Source organism: Saccostrea cucullata, unplaced genomic scaffold (genome assembly GCF_032062105.1).
Source record: "Saccostrea cucullata isolate Sc308-1 unplaced genomic scaffold, CSIRO_AGI_Scuc_v1 ctg773, whole genome shotgun sequence".
In the NCBI taxonomy this organism is placed as follows: domain Eukaryota; kingdom Metazoa; phylum Mollusca; class Bivalvia; order Ostreida; family Ostreidae; genus Saccostrea; species Saccostrea cuccullata.
The window spans coordinates 201,714-219,864 of NW_026928493.1; the positions used below are offsets into that span (position 1 = coordinate 201,714).

The 18,151-nt window shown below is 34.9% G+C and overlaps 2 protein-coding genes across 2 annotated transcripts; both read right to left on the bottom strand.

Annotated features, from left to right (window-relative positions):
• Positions 1 to 1,196: 1,196 nt before the first annotated feature.
• LOC134277760 (uncharacterized) lies at positions 1,197 to 4,268 on the bottom strand. Its single transcript, XM_062760071.1, has 5 exons — positions 4,181 to 4,268; positions 3,696 to 3,921; positions 2,369 to 2,462; positions 1,880 to 2,064; positions 1,197 to 1,742 (listed from the first exon to the last, which is right to left on the bottom strand). The coding sequence occupies exons 2-5, from the start codon at positions 3,912 to 3,914 to the stop codon at positions 1,593 to 1,595; spliced, it is 648 nt and encodes a 215-aa protein (XP_062616055.1). The 5' UTR covers positions 3,915 to 3,921; positions 4,181 to 4,268; the 3' UTR covers positions 1,197 to 1,592.
• A 2,820-nt stretch (positions 4,269 to 7,088) lies between these two features.
• Positions 7,089 to 7,580, bottom strand: LOC134277754 (uncharacterized). The gene has a single exon (XM_062760065.1). It carries the CDS (start codon positions 7,578 to 7,580, stop codon positions 7,089 to 7,091), a length of 492 nt encoding a protein of 163 aa, XP_062616049.1.
• Positions 7,581 to 18,151: the final 10,571 nt, after the last annotated feature.

Sequence of the window (18,151 nt, forward strand, 5' to 3'; positions counted from 1 at the left end):
TTTTTTCCTATATTCTAGATTTTACAGATTCAATTAAAATAAATGATTGAATTCTGGGATGTGAAAGTATTTGCAATAATATCGCTAGGGTATATTTCATAAACATGTATGCATTAATTGTTATTTTTAACTTAAAATTAAAATTGTACATAATTTTGTCAATGTTAAAGTATTCAATGATAATTTTTATTTCTATTCTGCAGTTTGAATGCATGCAGAACAGGAATATTATAATTTTAGTACCTAGTGCTTTTATCTATTCCTTCATTTTTCACTTGGCTTTGTGCTTTTGTTTAATTTTAAAATACATGTCAGTGCTTTGACGATTATCTGTGTCATATGTGTGTTAGGTTTTGCAGATTAAATACTGCACAACTGTAGTTGGTTAAAGTCTAATTGGGTGAAAATTCCTTTTGAAATTTTGAAAAGTATAAAATATTGAAGTAGATATTTAAATGTGCCAGGTTTTTTAAGGGCAGATGTTTACTGGAATTTCCAAAGACAAGAGTCGTGTGTATTGTCTTTTTTCTTGTTATTTTTTGTATTAAATAAATTAACAAAAAGCAACTAAAAAAATAAGTATTTTTAAGTTGTTTCCTTTAGAGGTATAAAAATACCCATGAACTCATGTTCACAAAATGTAAAAATTTATATACATTACTGTTTAACTCTTTTTAACCAGAGTCAAATCCCCCCTCTCATTTGTGTGGTTTTACAGTATTTTATAAGAAATGGATAATCTCTGTTCTTACAAGGAGTATACAGAGTTGTCCGTAATGAATAATCAGGGAATCATCAGTTTCTGCTCTCCTGTCTAACAGTTTACAGGTGTGATGATCAGGACAGGGTTAATTTAACTGAGAAGGCCAGACCATCTCTTTATTTATGCACATCAGTTGTGATGTGGAGGAATTGACATACAAGGTATAAACAGCAAGTGTTTACATTTTTGACAGCAGGTGTACAAGGATTTGTACTTCACTATCTCGTTATCACCACATTTTTGTCCTGATCACTTCTTAAGTTAACTAAAAGAGAGTGTTGATATTAAATAGACATGGTCTCAGGTGAACGTGGGAGGCTTGTAAACTTATACAGTTTTAAAAATTAACTTACGCTTTTTGGACACATCGCAACAAAACATGCGAAGCATTATCTGTAGAATTCTTTTTTTAAAAAAACAAAATTCTCTTAAGTTCGTTCAGACACTTTTATTACAGATCTATCGACCGTCATATGTATATATTTATTACAGATTTTTACAGCCCAGCTTTGGTAAAGTAAGTACCGTACCGCAGGTGGACCCTCCGTTACATACATCATCTCTGTTAAGGCCTCATAGGCAGCGCTGATTCTCACCAATAGGATTAAATATTAACCTATCTACACAACTAGGGAGAAACTTGTATGCAAACAATGTAAAATGAAGAAATACACGTACAACTCATTACAACAAAAAATACAAACTCAAATACTGACAGAAACTGAGGGTATATCATGTAAAACTTTTAGTCCATGAGATCACATGATGATGGCAATGTTTATTTTTGATGGTATGACTTTGAATGTGCGTAATGTTGTAAACTTATGATTTACAAGTCATCGTTAGATTCAGCCTGTGCCTCCGTCAGTTCGTATTTCTTTTCGATTCCCACGATTCCACAGTCGATGATTTTGACCGTTTTCTTGGGGACCGCTGTTCTACTGTCTGTGGGGGTTTCTCCAATGGTTCGGATGACGTCCTAGAAAATATAAAACATTTGAAAATACTTTGAAAAGAAGAAGTTTCGAAAAATCGAACTTATGTTTTCGACACAAAGCTGGAAAAAACGTTGGCAATACTTGTACTAGTACATTTTTAACTTTTGAAGTAACTTACCATTCCTTTGATAACTTTTCCAAATACGACGTGCTTGCCATCCAGCCATCTAGCTTTGTTCAGTAAAATGAAGAACTGGGATCCGTTGGTGTCTTGACCATGGTTAGCCATAGAAACATACCCAGCAGCTTTGTGACTGAGCTCAAAGTTCTCGTCAACGAAGGTTGGTCCATAGATACTCTCGCCTGAAAGGTTAAATGATTATAAATTGTAGACCTCCTTTAGAATAGGCACAATGAATGTTTGTCCAGCAGGTCATATAAATGTGCTTATAAACATGTATTTGTACATGATTTGAATAACAATGCAAAAGGTGTTCGTTACTGGCTTGTAGAAATTTGCAAAATGCAGAAAAAAAAAACAAGCAAAATCTACAAAAAGAAAACTATTGCTTCTAGAGGAGGAATTTCATTTTCCTCATTCTTTAAATACAGTCTTTGACATGATGGAGGGAATCAAAATGTTTTGAGAAGTGGGGATTATAGGTACCTCCAGTTCCGTCGCCGACTGTGATGTCTCCCATCTGAATTATGAAGTCGGGAACGATTCTGTGGATCAGCGATCGCTTGTATGTTAATGTTTTCTGTAATCAAAATTATATCTACTAAGTTTAAGAAAATACTCATATAAAGTACAAATTGTTGCTTTAAAGATGTGCTGGGGTTATGTTTTTTTTTTCTCTCTCTTTTTTTTTTTAAAAATATTTAAATATTTTTTGTTTATTTATTTATTTTTGTAAGTTTTTTTTGTTTGTATTTGTTTAATAGAAAAACTAAATCAAGAATAAATCTGATGGAGGACATTTTTTTCCCTGTCCACGTGTTGATATGTCCACGTCTACACTCGCGGCAGTTCCCGCTTTCCTTTTGTTCTTCAGAAGATCGAAGTATATAAACAGCTGTTACTCCACGTCTCAATCAGACTATTGAAATTTCTCAATCGATTGTAAATACACATGTATGTGAATTATGATCGTTGTAAAGACTTATGAGACTCATCTTAGCTGTAAGTTTACATTATATTTTCGTAATGTTCAATCCATTGATCCCCGACTACTTGTTATCAATGACTGGTTTTGTATTTTTAGACATCTTGTTATGGTTTATAGAAATATTATTCATTGAAATAATAGTTATGTGAATAAAATCTTTTAAAAGTTCGTGTATTGTATCTAAGAAGACCCCCCCCCCGCCCCGTGCCCCAGTCCCTCAATTTAACGGACATGGCTTTATTTTACGATGAATCCTACTTGTTATATACACCAAGATATTCAAATATCTCTAAACCAGAAGTTAGAGTACAACCCTGCCTGTATCACTAAACCTATCAATAACACTAACGACATTACCCAAATTCTCCCCAACTCTAACACTATACTTAGCGTTAACCCGAGCTCTTACATCAGCTCTAACCCTATACTTTACCCTAGCCCTTACCTTAGCTCTAACCCTATACTTTACCCTAGCCCTTACCCTTACCCTAATCTTAAGCATCACCTTAACTCGATCCTAACCTTGTCTTAGTTTTACCCTACACAGAGCGTTATATCCCTAGCCCTTACTATACCTCTAACCGAACTCTAGATCAATTATTCAAGCAACACTGCACTAAAAAAAATTTTGAAAGACATTCGTTAATTGTAAGTTAACAAATGTACATTGTTGTGTAGTGAGCATTTTATCCGTACCATACATTGTAGAATACCTTATTTTCTTGAAAATATCAATGAACCCCTTGTCCTTCCCCATCAAATCGTATCGACATTTTGATCTCGGTGCAAGGCTGAATTATGCATGGTATAGTAGTGGGTACTTACTGAGCCCCTTTTGTATCCTTTAGCTAATGATTGGAAGTTCATTGTTGTCATCGGGCACTTGTCTCCAAACAATGCTACGACGAACCTTCCCCTGTAGTCCTCGCCGATGCCATCGAAGTCTTTGATTTCAACGTCAAACCAGGCCTCCTCTGTTACTGTGTAGTTTTTGTGACCTTGTACTGCCGCGATGAGGACGATGAAGAGAAACAAAGCTGCCATGTCGGGCCTGTGATTAAAACAAATAACACTTTAAAAAATTTCCCTCTGATTGCTCTTTCGTGCATTTTGTTTTGAGTAAATAACAGAGGTGTTTGAACTGGTCGAAGTAAATGTTGTACAAGAAAACAAAAATTAAATCATAATTCAAAGTTTTACTACTCTTGCTGAAATGCTGTAAAAATTTAATTTCATTAAAGCAACATTAAATGATTTATAAATAACATGCGTAATTTCATTGAATACTTGTTTACTTAAAATTGTCTTACCTTGATAAGATGATGTAAAATCAAAAGATAAATGTAAGTGGACGCATCACTGTCCCAATCTTTCTTATAAAGGAATGTGATCGCCACGAAACAAGATCCGCGAAATCCAATCGAATCCTCTCCACCTGGTGCGTCGATTTCTTACGACGCGGACACGTTTCTACGATAGTAACCGGAGTAGGTCCTGCAAAATTATGTGACACATAGACAAAAAGAACTCCGTTATTGACTATCTCTATGGACTGAGATTTATTTTCTATTATTTTGATGTTATACGTGTACAATGGGAGAGCACAGGAGGATGTTAAAATTGATTTGGGGATGTGTCAGTTCATCAATTTTACATGTGTAGTATTTATACACAGATTTAATCCTCAAAGGCAATTTTAATAAGTGTATATTCTTCGTATTTGATGATCAAAATGTCTGATATTTTTTGTTGCACAATTATTGCAATGTCGCTAATTTTGAAATGCTAATTCTTCAGATGAAGCAAGAATCTTATCTTTAAAATCTTTATTTGTATATGATGTTGCTTGGATCGTTCTTCTTCAATTTATGTTTATTTAAAATATTATGACAAATCTGATACACATCGTACAGGTAACAATTTCCGTTTGAGGGGAGGCACAATTTTTTAAGGTAGGGGTAATTACCAAGCAAGATTTCCTTGACAATTTCACAAGCATAAAAATTGACTTGACTTTTTTGTAGGGTCACTACACCTATGTTTTCTAGTATACATATACATGTAGTACCTCCCCCTTCTTCGGCTTTAGCACCTGTAGGTGTATAGGCTGATGTGAAACCCTTTAATTTTCTCGACCTTGATGTTAAAATTGCATTTATTCGGAGATGACCAGTAACTTTAAATTATTACAAATATTCAATCTTGTAAAATATTTTTCCCTTTAATTGATATCACTGCTCCCGCCACGACGGATTCTGGTTTGATTTTTTTTTACAAGGTTGATTTCACCTTGTCTAGTGTAACACGTGTTCTGTATCATCTTCGGTAATCCCTTGTCTTAACACAGCTTGAGACGCTGAGGCCGCGTCACCAAACTGAACAAAACCCGATTCAATCTGTCATTGAAATCTCCCTGTGAACATTATAACTATGCATTTTAATGAGAACGGTGATGAAAATTGATTTTTAGATTTATTACATACTAAAAACAGAAGCATTCTTTACATTTTCAGCAGACTATAAAATTATAAACGGAAACACGAAAAACTTTGACATATTCAAACTAATTAGTTAGCCCATTAAAATTTGTAATGAATTCCAAACATCCAATATCCCCTGCATATAACAAATCGGTAAAAATCTTGGATTCCACGTGTTGTTCTCATTCACGACTGACTGTGGATTTTCATCGACGATTCTCTTAATTGCAGATTTAAAGAAAAAAAAAAGGTTTATTCCACGTGTTGTTCTCATTCACGACTGACTGTGGATTTTCATCGACGATTCTCTTAATTGCAGATTTAAAAAAAAAAAAAAAAGGTTCCATTAACTGATTTGGGCTACAGAACCTTAAAAAATAGTAAAATCAAATATTATCGTGGGGTGAAAAAATAGGTACTGTAAAATCAAATATTATCGGTGCATGTGAACCATTGCCCTAGGGCCACCTGTTCAAAAGTTATGGCCAAGGTTAAAATTCTTAAAAAGTGGGTCAAACTCCAAGGTCAAAGGGTCAAAATAGTTGGTATCCTATGAAATGTCTTGTCACAAGGATTAAATATGCAAGCCCTAGCCCTAACCCTTCAAAAGTTATGGTCAATGTTTGTTTTATAAAGTACGTCAAACTCCAAGGTCAATGTCAAAAGGTCAAAGTTGTTGGATCCGATGAATGTTCTTGTCATAACGATTACATATGTGAAGTATGAAAGTCCTAGTATCTACGTTTAAAAAATTTTGGCTAAAGTAAAAGCTTGGAATTTTAGTGTAAAAGTGTGTCAAACTCCGAGGTCAAGGTCAAAAGGTCAAATTTAGTGGTACCCAAAGAAAGGTTTTGTCACAAGGAATACACCTGTGAAATATGAAAGTCATAGTTCCACTAAATCAAAACTTATGGGCAAGGTTACAGTTTTTGCGGACAAACAGACAAACGGACAGACAGATGGACGGACAGGGCAAAAGCTAAATATACCCCCGAATCTTCGATAACGGGGGCATAAAAATCCCTAGAACACAAAGAAACCCGTTTAAGGGACTCCGACCCTCAGCCAGGAAGGACAACTCTTTAATTTATAATTTAATTCAAAAAGTCTTTAAATTTAGCTTGAAAATTAAATACTTTCATGCAACAATTTTCATTATATGCCTCTCAATGTGCTTCAAGGTTCTTTGCAAAGCTCCATAAATCACTTCTAATTTCATATCATGTTAATAAACATTGGTATCTAAAAATGCTTTTTAGGGATAAAAATTTCTACTTTTAATTAGACCTTTCTGAGAAGTTCAAAGAACCTTGAAGCACATTGAGTGGCATATAATGAAAATTGTTGCATGAAAAGATTTAATTTTCAAGCTTCATATAAAGACTTTTTGAATTAAATTATAAATTAAAGAGTTGTCCTTCCTGGCTGAGGGTCGGAGTCCCTTAAGGTCAAACATACTGCATGCTTGCGCGGATCTAGAAGGGGTGTCCCTAGAAATTGCGGAGCTATTAAGTGAATATAACTTAACTACATGTATAAAAGTCATCGTGGTGCCCCCCCCCCTCTCGAAAACAAAAATCTGAGTTAATATTTGGCCTGAAAAGTCACAGATATGAAACATTAAACAGCTTGGTACAGTTACCTGTATGGCTACAGATAACAACAGTATCCTATAGTTTGACTAACTTGACTTATCCTGTTCACTCCTTGGGGAGCATAGGACCGCAACCACACCGCGTTATTGGACTCTGTTTTGGGCTATCCTTTTTAGTTGGGTCCAGGTAAATCCAGCTTCTTTTGCTTCCATTTCTATAGATCTCCTCCAGGTTTGCCTTGGTCTCTCAACCCTCCTCTTTCCTTGTGGATTCCAATCCAGAGCTTGTTTAGTGGTGTTGTTTGAGGGTTTGCGTAAGGTGTGTCCTATCCAGTCCCATTTTCTCTTCTTTATGTCGATATCTATAGGATTTTGGTTGGTTCTCTCCCATAAGCTTTTGTTTGATATGGTGTCAGACCATCTGATGTTAAGGATATGGCGGAGACATTTGTTGATAAAACACTGTAATTTGCTGTTTATTGTTGTAGCAATTTTCCAGGTCTCGGAACCATACAAGAGAACTGCTTTAACATTTGTGTTAAAAATCCTGATTTTGCTGTTGATGGAGAGAGCTTTAGAATTCCAGGGTGTGGAAAGCATGTCTTGCCTTATTAATTCTGCTTTTGACGTCCTCATCTATTCCACCTTCCTTGTTAACAATACTCCCAAGATAGGTGAATCTGTCAGTTTCTTTGATGTTCTCCCCATTTAACTGAATTGATGTCTCTTGTTTGTTGTTAATTCTCATCACCTCGGTTTTCTTGGTATTTATTTTAAGGCCAGTCTTTTGGGCCAATCTTGAAAGTTTTTCTTGAGCGTCTTGTAGCTTGTGCGAGAGCAGGTCAATGTCATCTGCAAAATCCAGGTCCTCAAGCTGTTTTGTGAAGGTCCACTGGATTCCATTTTACTGCCCTTTGTTGTTTCCTGCATGATCCAGTCAATGACTATCAGAAATATGGTAGGTGAGAGGATGCAGCCCTGCCTTACTCCTGTTTCCACATTGAAAGGATCTGTGAGCTTCCCATTATGGATAATATGACAGGTGGCATCGTCATACAAATTCCTGATGATACGTATGAACTTTGATGGAATTCCATAATGCCTCATTAATGTCCAGCTGGTTGACCTATCCACACTGTCAAAGGCCTTCTCAAAGTCCACGAAGATTGAGTAAAGAGGGGACTGCCATTCAAGGAACTGCTCAGTGATAATGCGTAGTGTGGCAATTTGATCTGTGCATGATCTGTCCTGGGGGAACCCTGCTTGTTCTGATCTTAGCTTCTTTTCCAATGCTCCTTTCATTCTTTCTAACATTATTCTTTTTAGGATCTTACTGGCAATGGACAAAAGCATGATGCCGCTCCAATTTTCACACTGCGACAGATTGAACCTGGCTGACAGAGTCTTGAAGACACTGGTTCCCATGCTATCATTGCTTTTGTTGCATCTGGTAACATCATTAAGGCAAACTCTTGAGTGTGTGCATGGTCCTGTTCCTCATGTCCTGAGTAAATTATGGTCTCTCCTGATGATAGACAGACTTGTCCTCTTCCATTCCACCTTACCTCACATAATCCAAGTACCTTGATGTTATATCTTTTCATTTCTTAGCTACTTGGGCAAATTTTCCGACCTCGTATAGGGTTCTGATGATCCAGGTCCCTATCCTGGTGTTTGCCTCGATCGACAGAAGATTTGTCGGTGAACTGGCTTCCTGATGGCTTTCACCTGAACACGTCATGAGCTCTTCTTGAGACCCATCTTCCAGATCTAAGTCTCGAACTTGTGATGTTGTTGCGGTTTCTATAGCATATACTTTTTTATGGGATAGAGTTGCTAGCCCCATGCCCAATCCCCTGGACCTGGAGGAGCGGTGGTTTTCTTTTGGGGTTTTCCTTCCCCTAGTCACTGGTTCCAGTTATTTAAAGGCGCCGGAGACTCGCCTTTCGCCACTGTCACTCAGCTACCGAAGCATTTCCAGGGTCACCAAACGTTGTGACATGTGACTTGCTGGCAGAACCTATTTGAGACGGTAGGCATTAACTTGAGGTTTTTGTGATGACACCTAGTGACATTTAGTGTCATCCCTCGAGACCCATACCAGCATTTGACCCCGTATCCTAAAGTATTATTCCCCTATATGTCTCTGTTGCAGAATGCAAAACTTGTACATTAAATACTCATGAAATAAATAACAATAAATTGATGCAACATCAGGAAATGCTACTCAACGTTGTAACGTCAAACGACGTCAATATAAATTGTTAACGTGCAGTGTTTAAATGTTTTTTTAAAAATTACATGTAGATATGTAATCCCATTGAAGTAAACATTAATAGTAATTTGTTGACAGTACCTTGGGTAAATATACTTTTTTTCGATAAAGCAGACTATCAAAACAAATTACGCTGTACTTTTAATTTTCTATCCTTGTTTTCTCTCTTGCATATTGAAATTTCTGCACTTGCATGGATTTAAAATTATAACTACATTTGTATGCGATAATTGTTTTATGGTGATCGTTTTAAAATTGATTTTGTGTCGAGTTTAAAAACGTTGCGCATACTCAGAATTCTACAGAAGATAAGTGTGAAAATGCTGTAGGTTACAGTGGTAGGGGATTATCATACGGACAGGGGTTTTGAAAGCCACTAGTATAATATAATATAACAGTTTTGAAAAAAATGTATATTTCATAATCTACTAAACCATTATAGACGTCTTTACAGACCAATGAACTTTCGCCTTATATTTTTGTCGGATTTTCTAAACTGTATACATTTAATCGAATTTCTAAATCGTACAAACAATTAAAAAATTCTGTAAAATTAAAATGGCATTTATACGCCATCGTAAAAGGTTCCTCATATATATAATATGTTAATATATTTTTCCGAAAGATTGTCCTTTTGTTATTGTAAAGGACAATAAGTAACGTAATAAAACGTAACTTATCAGGTATTTGTGCAAGATACCAAAGGATGTTATCCACGATATAATCAGTACTCCTTATGGAAATCAATAACCTTGCCACTATCACACATATTATGTTTATATCTATTCAGATATATATTTTGAAATCGGTATAAAAATAACAATGTAAATAAATGATAATTATGGTAAATTTATTGTATATTACTAAGAGAGATACAGACATTCGATTAACCTATCGTTAGACTTTTTTCATTTACTTATATTACTATCATACAGTACATTCAATACAAGGACCAATAATTTTAGCTATCTTGTAGATTTGATATTGTTTTACACCAGACTAGCTTTAGAAAAAGGATAAAAAAAATCCAAACTGTAAAATTATACATAATCAGCAGTGACGCAAAAATAATATGTAAAATCTTGTACCATAAGCAGTGACGTATGTTGTAAAATTTAATGATATAAGTAGCAATTTAAATATACAATGTATTTAAATTAAATACCGAAAAGAAACAAGCAATGACCCTAAAAAAATAAATTAAATGGATATTACAGGCTGGCTATTTTCCTTTGTAATTAATTCCTATCTTTCTAGTAATATTTAATATAATAACATTCACATTTGTTTATATGACCCTTGTTGCAGTGGCCATAAAATTCCATCAAATTCCACTGCCACTTGTACTGAGGCCCAGATCCTCCTCCAGTATGGGTCCTTCAGTTACATTTGTGAAATAATATAAGGGTATTTCAGAAGGAAAGAAATTTACAATATATATAGTAAAAAAATCGATTCCATTCTGATATGTATGTTTTGCTGCAGTAATCAGCCACAAAAAATAATAGAAACATAGAGGATTATAAAAAAGGGTATTCATTACAGCAACAGAAAGTGATTGTCAGCGACTTATATAATACGCTAACTACATGCATATTTATATTTGGTTTTAAAAGAGATATTTTTTTGAGATGTAATTGTTCATTTAAAACGCTTTTTGTAAATTATTTATTTTCTCCTTTTAGTTGGTAAAAAATCGGAGGTTCGTTACTTACATACAACTGTGATGATATTGCTGCTACACTATCAACGTCCTCAGCCGAGGCCATCCCTCATTCTATGTTTCGACCTCTAGCTCGGTACACTTTCAGGATGGGGGGGAGGGGCCATAGTGATGATCACTCACTGCGCGTTGGTGGTGGGTATCCAGTCACTAGTCTCTCTCTTTATCCAAACCCAGCATGATGGATGATCTTTCTGCTGTTTGGGCCATCTTTTAAATTTGACTGCTGCTCTCCTGCAAGCTTGGGGAGAATTACATTGTAAAGTAATGCATTACATTACCATTACTTCAACAATTTGGGCATTAAATTACCATTACCATTACTCTATTTTCGTAAAGTAATGCATTACATTACCATTACTTTAGTAAAGTAATGCATTACCATTACCATTACTTTTGGAGGTTTTTAAAAATAGAAAATTATTCAAAACTTTGCAAAATTTTTTCATAAGCATGCATTGTTACAACGCACTTTGAAAAATTACGCATTTTGAAAAAAATTTTCAAAGTGCGTTAAATTTGGGACCAAGCTATAACGCACTTTGAAAAAATTAATTTTTTTTCAAAGTGCGTTGATATCGACCATATTGACGCACTTTGAAAAAAAATGTAGATTGATCAATATTCTTACAAATAATCGGTATGATAAATAACAGATCCTGGATGGATGACTTTTTTATGATGAACTCACTTCAGAACCTGAGAAGTTGATGTTTTAAACATTTGAGGTTTTGATAAAATAAAAGGGAAAAGGGTCTTGAAAAAAAGAGTGACGATTGTTTAAGATCATTAATTCGTTTCTTTCTTTTCTTTAAATTCTAGTCTTTGATAAGTATATGTAAAGGTGTAAAGGGGGCACTAACAGTGGACATCTTAAAGCAACTTAGCATTTATCTCTCAATTTGATTGTTCAAAACAAAGAAAAATTCTTTCTCTCTCATACGTTTTACTGTACTTCAATATTTCTAGTTTTCATCTGTATTAATTAACTCATTTAATATTGAAAGTTTTCAACGTCATAACAATTAGGTAAATACATAATTATATAAATGTGTTGAGTATAGCATAGACATCGAGACCGGGCAGTGGGCCAGGGGAGGAGGGGCTTAGCCCCCCAATTATTCTGGAAAGATATATACATCGTATAAGCATTGAAAATGCAGCTTACCCTTTTTGAGTTTATTGCTCCCCTCCCCCGTTTGTTACCGACACCTATGTATTCAAAAGATAAAGATTTTGATTGAGGAATCTTATACCTGTCTTTTCCTTTAATCAATTCATAAGTTTTTTGAAAGATAAATAACAAATAAAATCTTTCCATTACTAAAATATGATTTAATTTTTTTTTTCAAAGTGCGTTAAGTGTTTCCATGGTAAAATATATTGATGTAGACTCTTAACGGAGTTTGAAAAATTTTTTCAAAAAATAACGCAGAAAAAAAATTTCAAATTGATTTTGTCCCAATTTCAACGCACTTTGAAATTTTTTTTCAAAGTGCGTAATTTTTTCAAAGTGCGTTGCCACAATGCATCCACCCTTCAAAACTAAACATGAAAAATGATAATTCAAAATTGTCAGTAATATTAAACATGTACAAAATGCACTTTTTGTGTAACTATTGATGTTAAGAAGCAATTTAAATTTTAAAACACTTTAAGCCCTGCCCAAAATATTTAATAATAAAGCTTAGATTATTTTGATCAAGTACCCTATGAAAAAAGTAAATACATTGACAAAGTTGTACAAAAGATAGACAGCATGTACATTTCGCTTTGCTTATTAGCATATAATGCCTGTATGTCTTCTATTTTCTTTGGTTCAATGTATTTTTCATGGTCAGTTTAAGCTAGACCAGGCCAGCTCAATTAATGTTTTAAAAATACAGCCAGGAGAAAGAGACAGGTAATTTGTAGCACTTCTCTAAACAATGCACTGTTTAATTGTTACATAACCCAGAGTGTGTTTTGATGAAACTAAGGCTGTGGCAATTATAAATTTACATTAATTAGAGTACCTCATACACAATTTTTATTTTTAAAAAAATATTTAGAATAATTCTTTGAAATCAAATCTTATCTAAAATAAGTTTGAAGACTTAAATGTAAGATAAGTGTTCTTTCCACAGAATAAGAAATGTATTTAAATAAACACAGAAATTTCATTTAAATAGTTTAACTTTTTTTTCATTAAATTTTATCATTTGCAAAAGAAAATAAAAAAAATAACCTAACAATACTTTCCATGTCTATTTAAATATCTTAAAATAGGTACATGCAAAATAATGCTTTGTAATGCTATGTAATGCCAGCATTACACTGATTTTAATGAAGTAATGCATTACATTACCATTATATGTAATGCAATTTTTTTGGCATTACATATTACTAGCATTACTTGGAGTTCATGTAATGCATTGCAATGCATTACCATTACAATTAGCATTACCCCAAGCCTGCTCTCCTGCTTCTCCCTGTCGTCCCTAGTCCGGAAAACGTCCTCCAAAGTGACTGTGCCAAGAAGCCTCTTAATCCAACCTCTATTGGATTGTTCCAGGTATGCCATCCTTTCTCCCTTCCTTCCACCCGCATTGCGTCATATTTGCCTTCTTCCTTATCATGGGCTACCTCGCATCTTTCTTCCCAGAGAGCTGTAGCTCTATAACAATTATCTTTGTATTACTAGTATTATCAATTATTCTTTGTACTTGATAATCCCAGTACGATATCAGGCCTTAGATTAGTTAGACTTCTCTCTGGGAATGTCAGTTTCTGACCTAGATCTACCTCCAGCTTCCAATCGTCTGCCTGGTCAAGTATTACGGAGGTCTTCTCTCTTTCTCGCTGTTTCACCTTTTACAAAGCAAATTTGTGTATGTTTCACTGCTGTCTGTTTGCTTTTATTCTTCCACTCTTTCTTTCTCTCTAGTGCCAGCCATCTCTTTAAGAACCTGATTATGACGTCATGTGTATCTTCCCTGCGATGATGCCACCTGGCAGGAGGATAGAATGTATTGTTCCTTTTTTCCACAAAGGGGGCACCACGCTGTCGTTTCTGATGTTCCCATCAGTGGAGATTGGTGGGTGTTGGTAGCAGATCGTACATGCAGTGCAGTAGAAATTGTGGTTGGAACTGAGGGCACTTCCAGATGTCTGCCCAGGATATAGTGTCCGTTGGTCTATTTCCCATCTTGTCCAAGCCCCCAGAAATCCCATCCCCACTGCCTTAGCTTGTTAGATTTCTTCCCCTCTTTCTTGGATCTCTCTCTGCGCCATGCTACGTTTCTCTTTTGTGTCAACCTTCTTCCAAAACTGCTTTTGGATGTCACTTGGACCTTGTCTTCCCACCGTTACCGTTCCTACAATGTCCTTGTCTCAATCTGCTCTCTGCCTCTTCTACTGCCTTTGTTGTTGACCATTTCCGCCCTGACCGTACTTCTACTCCAGACAATCTATATCATCTCTTGAGCCCTTTAAAAGCCATGACAAGCCTTGCTTTGCTGGCCTTAAACTATACTGTTGAATGAGTATTGATGTCACAAGTTGTAGTTGGCTGATGTGCTACATGTATAAAAGGCGGTTGATGTAAAGTTTGGTGGTACACCATACCATTTCCTGAGGCCTTTAAAGATGATTCTCTCCAATGTCTCCACTGTTGATGTTGATATTTCGTATAGCATCAACAGTCAGACTAAGCCTAGCGAGAGACCATGTTAGTAAATCCATGCCTTGAATTTCCCTGGTTATCCTGTTTTGTCTATGTTCCTCATCCTGTCGTTTCTTGATCTATTTTTTTTTTGAATGTTGTCTTTATCTACAAGTGTTTCGTCAAACCAAGTACATACTTTGTAGGATTTCTGATGATAGATGGAATTTTCTCCCCGTGGATTGATAGCTCGATCTCCTAGGTAGCGCTCCCCACCTTTATTATCAAGGATTTTGACTTCTTAGGGTCAAAGATTATTCTTGTCTATGATACTGTGTAGTTGTAAGGACAAATTGGATTTGGTTCCATTTTTAAGGGCTTAAATAATTTTAATAATTTACCTTTACATTTTCATATATATAACTTTGTATCTTGTTTTCCATATAACGCCTTTTAAATGTATATAGAAATGTTGACAAATATTGTAGTTCTTTTAAGTACCTAAAATTATTGTTTGTGGATCTATTTCCAAATTATCATTTAGTTCTAACACAATGAGAAGTGTGTCTTCTACTAATTTAAGAGTTGGTATCATTAGACCTTAATTAAAACATGCAGTAGGTAACATATTCTTTTTCCTTTTGAAATAAACTGGCAACCGATTAAAACTCAAATTTTTTGGTGACATGAATTCGATACGGCAATCGTAAATTCACTTTATACTGACATGCCTGGAACAAATTGTCAAATGTCGTTTGATTTACAATCAAGAGAACAAACAACATTTCTGGTAATCAGTCGTTCCTTGTTAAATCTCGGAAATGTTGCTCTGATGCAGGAACTTTAAAAGGCAATACGCCGTTATTGAACCCCGGCAATCGTTTCTTAGTTGGACTAATCTTGTCAGATTTGAAATGTTACTCTTTATCGTGCTTCGTTTCTTTGATCCGCTATTGTTTACACTGTGCTCGTTAATCTCCACTATGATTAGCTATAGACATTCTGTATGAGCATGCATGAAAAGTCATCACGATTTCATATGTGGTTGGTTCAAATCGTTCACTGCAGTACCAATGAATTAATAATTAATCGGCAAATGATGCAATATGATTAAGGATCCTCAGATGGATTAAACCGATGCTTGTGAACGTCAACGAACACTGTTTTCTTTGTTACAGACAGTATGTTATTTTGTCGCACCTGAGCGTAAATGACTTTCTGTAGTAATCACTTACAAGGCTCGGGAATCGGTGCGTGAACACTGAAATCGTTGAGTAATGACAATATTGATTACTACGCCTGTATAGTTATCTTTGAAGCACTGCATGCTGTATATATTATCAGATTAATCCACATAAGTATTGTAATTAATTATTAATCCGCAATTTGTCGCTCAGAAAAAATGTACTTATTAAATAAATAATATTTATGGTTGTAGAATGATGTGTGGCGGTTGTTTAATGATATATGGTTGCATAAATATTGTAATTTATCATTTTAAATTGAATTTTAGTTAAAAAATTCAACTCTCAAAAGATTTTCAATCCTTAAACTTTTAATTTTTCTAAAAATAATGCGAAGAGCATTTTTTTCTCAACAGACCTCAAGATGAAATGTATGGTGACTTTGGACGACGAAAGAACCACATTTCGAGTTTTAAAATTGTCCATTTGGCCCTCAGAATGTTTAAGAATTAAGAAAAAAAATTTGGTGCAACAATATACTTTTATTGCCTGTATACGGGGATTGAATCTCTCCTGTTTCGATACAGAAGAGCATGCTATACGTATAAACAATTTCTAAAACGAGGTAAGTTATTGACAAACAAGTTGATGAAACTAGAATATCCACAGTCTCGTTTAAAGTCATCATTTCGTAAGTTCTATGGTCTATACAATGAACTTGCCAGAAAATACCAACTTACGAGGGGTTATCAAAAAGTTCGTGGACTGAGGCGATAAAATTAGTACTATGTGGCCTGTGCTCTCAAAATTTATAAGGAACATAAAACAATAAAAAAAAAAAGAAGAAATGTTGAAAATTTTAGCTTGATACGTTCATTATTTGCCAAATTATTAAAAAATAAAAATGACATTATATGATCACCTTGCGTTGTCGCCGTTGTTTCATGACGTCCGACAACGTCATTGTTTTCAATGTCCGATTCTTCTACCTCATACCCTTAATTTGATGAGATTCCCTGGTGTTGAGTAAGGACTGAAACCCGTCTTGTTTATATAACTTTCCAATGTCATGAACAGCTGCTTTCAATGCATATAATATTACAAATTTATACACTGGGAAATACCCTCACTTGGTTTTTTCAGCATATTTTACGGTTTGGAGTTTAATATCCACAACACTGATCAACGTAATTATTTTTATGTGATTGACTTTCAAACCCTGAAATCAATAGAACTGGACATTAACTGTGCACCCATTTCTCTCTGAATCTATTCTGGCACTTAAAAGCAAGTACTCTGGATGCATTTTATTTCTTCATAGCCAATTTAAACATTTCCTAGGTCTAACCAATTTTTTTCAAGGGAAAACGTTAAAGATTGTTGGAAAAAGAACCGCCTCCCCATTTTTGACGTGATTTTCAAGCCCTTCATTGTTTGGACACTCCATACAGAATTTACGATAAAATTTTATAGAATTTACAGAATGAGGTAAAAATAGCATATTTTACTGAACAATAGTGTCCCATCACATACCTGATTTAACGGGATTTTTGGATCTCAAATGTTCGTAACAAAAGAGATTTTTCTCAGTAACACTTAGATTGAAAAAACGTCATGTTCGAGATTGTGCCGCCTGGACATACCATAGGTCATAAAAACATTTCCAATTTATTTAAAAATAAAATTTATGATTTTTGGTTTATTCTTTAGACAGAAAAGATGATGCTTACTAAATATTTTTAAATTTATTGATGTACCTAAAGCGGTTTTAATTTTATGGTGCCAGTCCACGAACTTTTTGATACTCCCTCGGAAGTCAAATGTTGTGTGACGTTTTTCATACTACTTGTTAAGCCGTTATTTACACATTCAATTGTCGACGGATTTACGACCACGACAAGAAGCACACGAAGGATGTTACCGGGCGGCAGGGGATGCTTACTCCTCCATGGCACCTGATCCCACCTCTGATGATTTAGAGGTCCATGTCTGCTCTACTCCAAAATTAGCATTGTTTAATGGGCCTTTCAGCTTGAATACTGTTTGTTATCTTCAGATATTTCAGAAGATTAAGTTGAATAATTTCATCAATCACATCTCATGCTGCAATAAATTGTGGCAATAAAGCAGCATACATGTACATTACAATGTAAATGCTCAGGGAAATTTGTGAAATTATGATATGGAATCGATCGGAACATTAATAACGTTGTTCCGACTGCACATATATTTCCTAATTATATCAACCGGAAACTTGATAGACTTTGCAGAAACTGGAAACAACCAGCTTTAATACATTTTTCAAAAAAGCACAAAATAATAACTTTGCCAATTAATATGCTAGATAATGTAGCCGCATGTTCGTCAGTTCGTCATTACCTT

Excerpts from the sequence above, each read along its gene's own strand:
- LOC134277754 (XM_062760065.1), bottom strand. The coding sequence starts at position 7,580 with ATGAGGACGTCAAAAGCAGAATTAATAAGGCAAGACATGCTTTCCACA.
- LOC134277760 (XM_062760071.1), bottom strand. The coding sequence starts at position 3,914 with ATGGCAGCTTTGTTTCTCTTCATCGTCCTCATCGCGGCAGTACAAGGT. Across the intron at positions 2,463-3,695 it reads AAGGATACAAAAGGGGCTCA|AAAACATTAACATACAAGCG; the intron begins GTAAGTACCCAC and ends TTTTGATTACAG. Across the intron at positions 2,065-2,368 it reads AGTCGGCGACGGAACTGGAG|GCGAGAGTATCTATGGACCA; the intron begins GTACCTATAATC and ends TTAACCTTTCAG.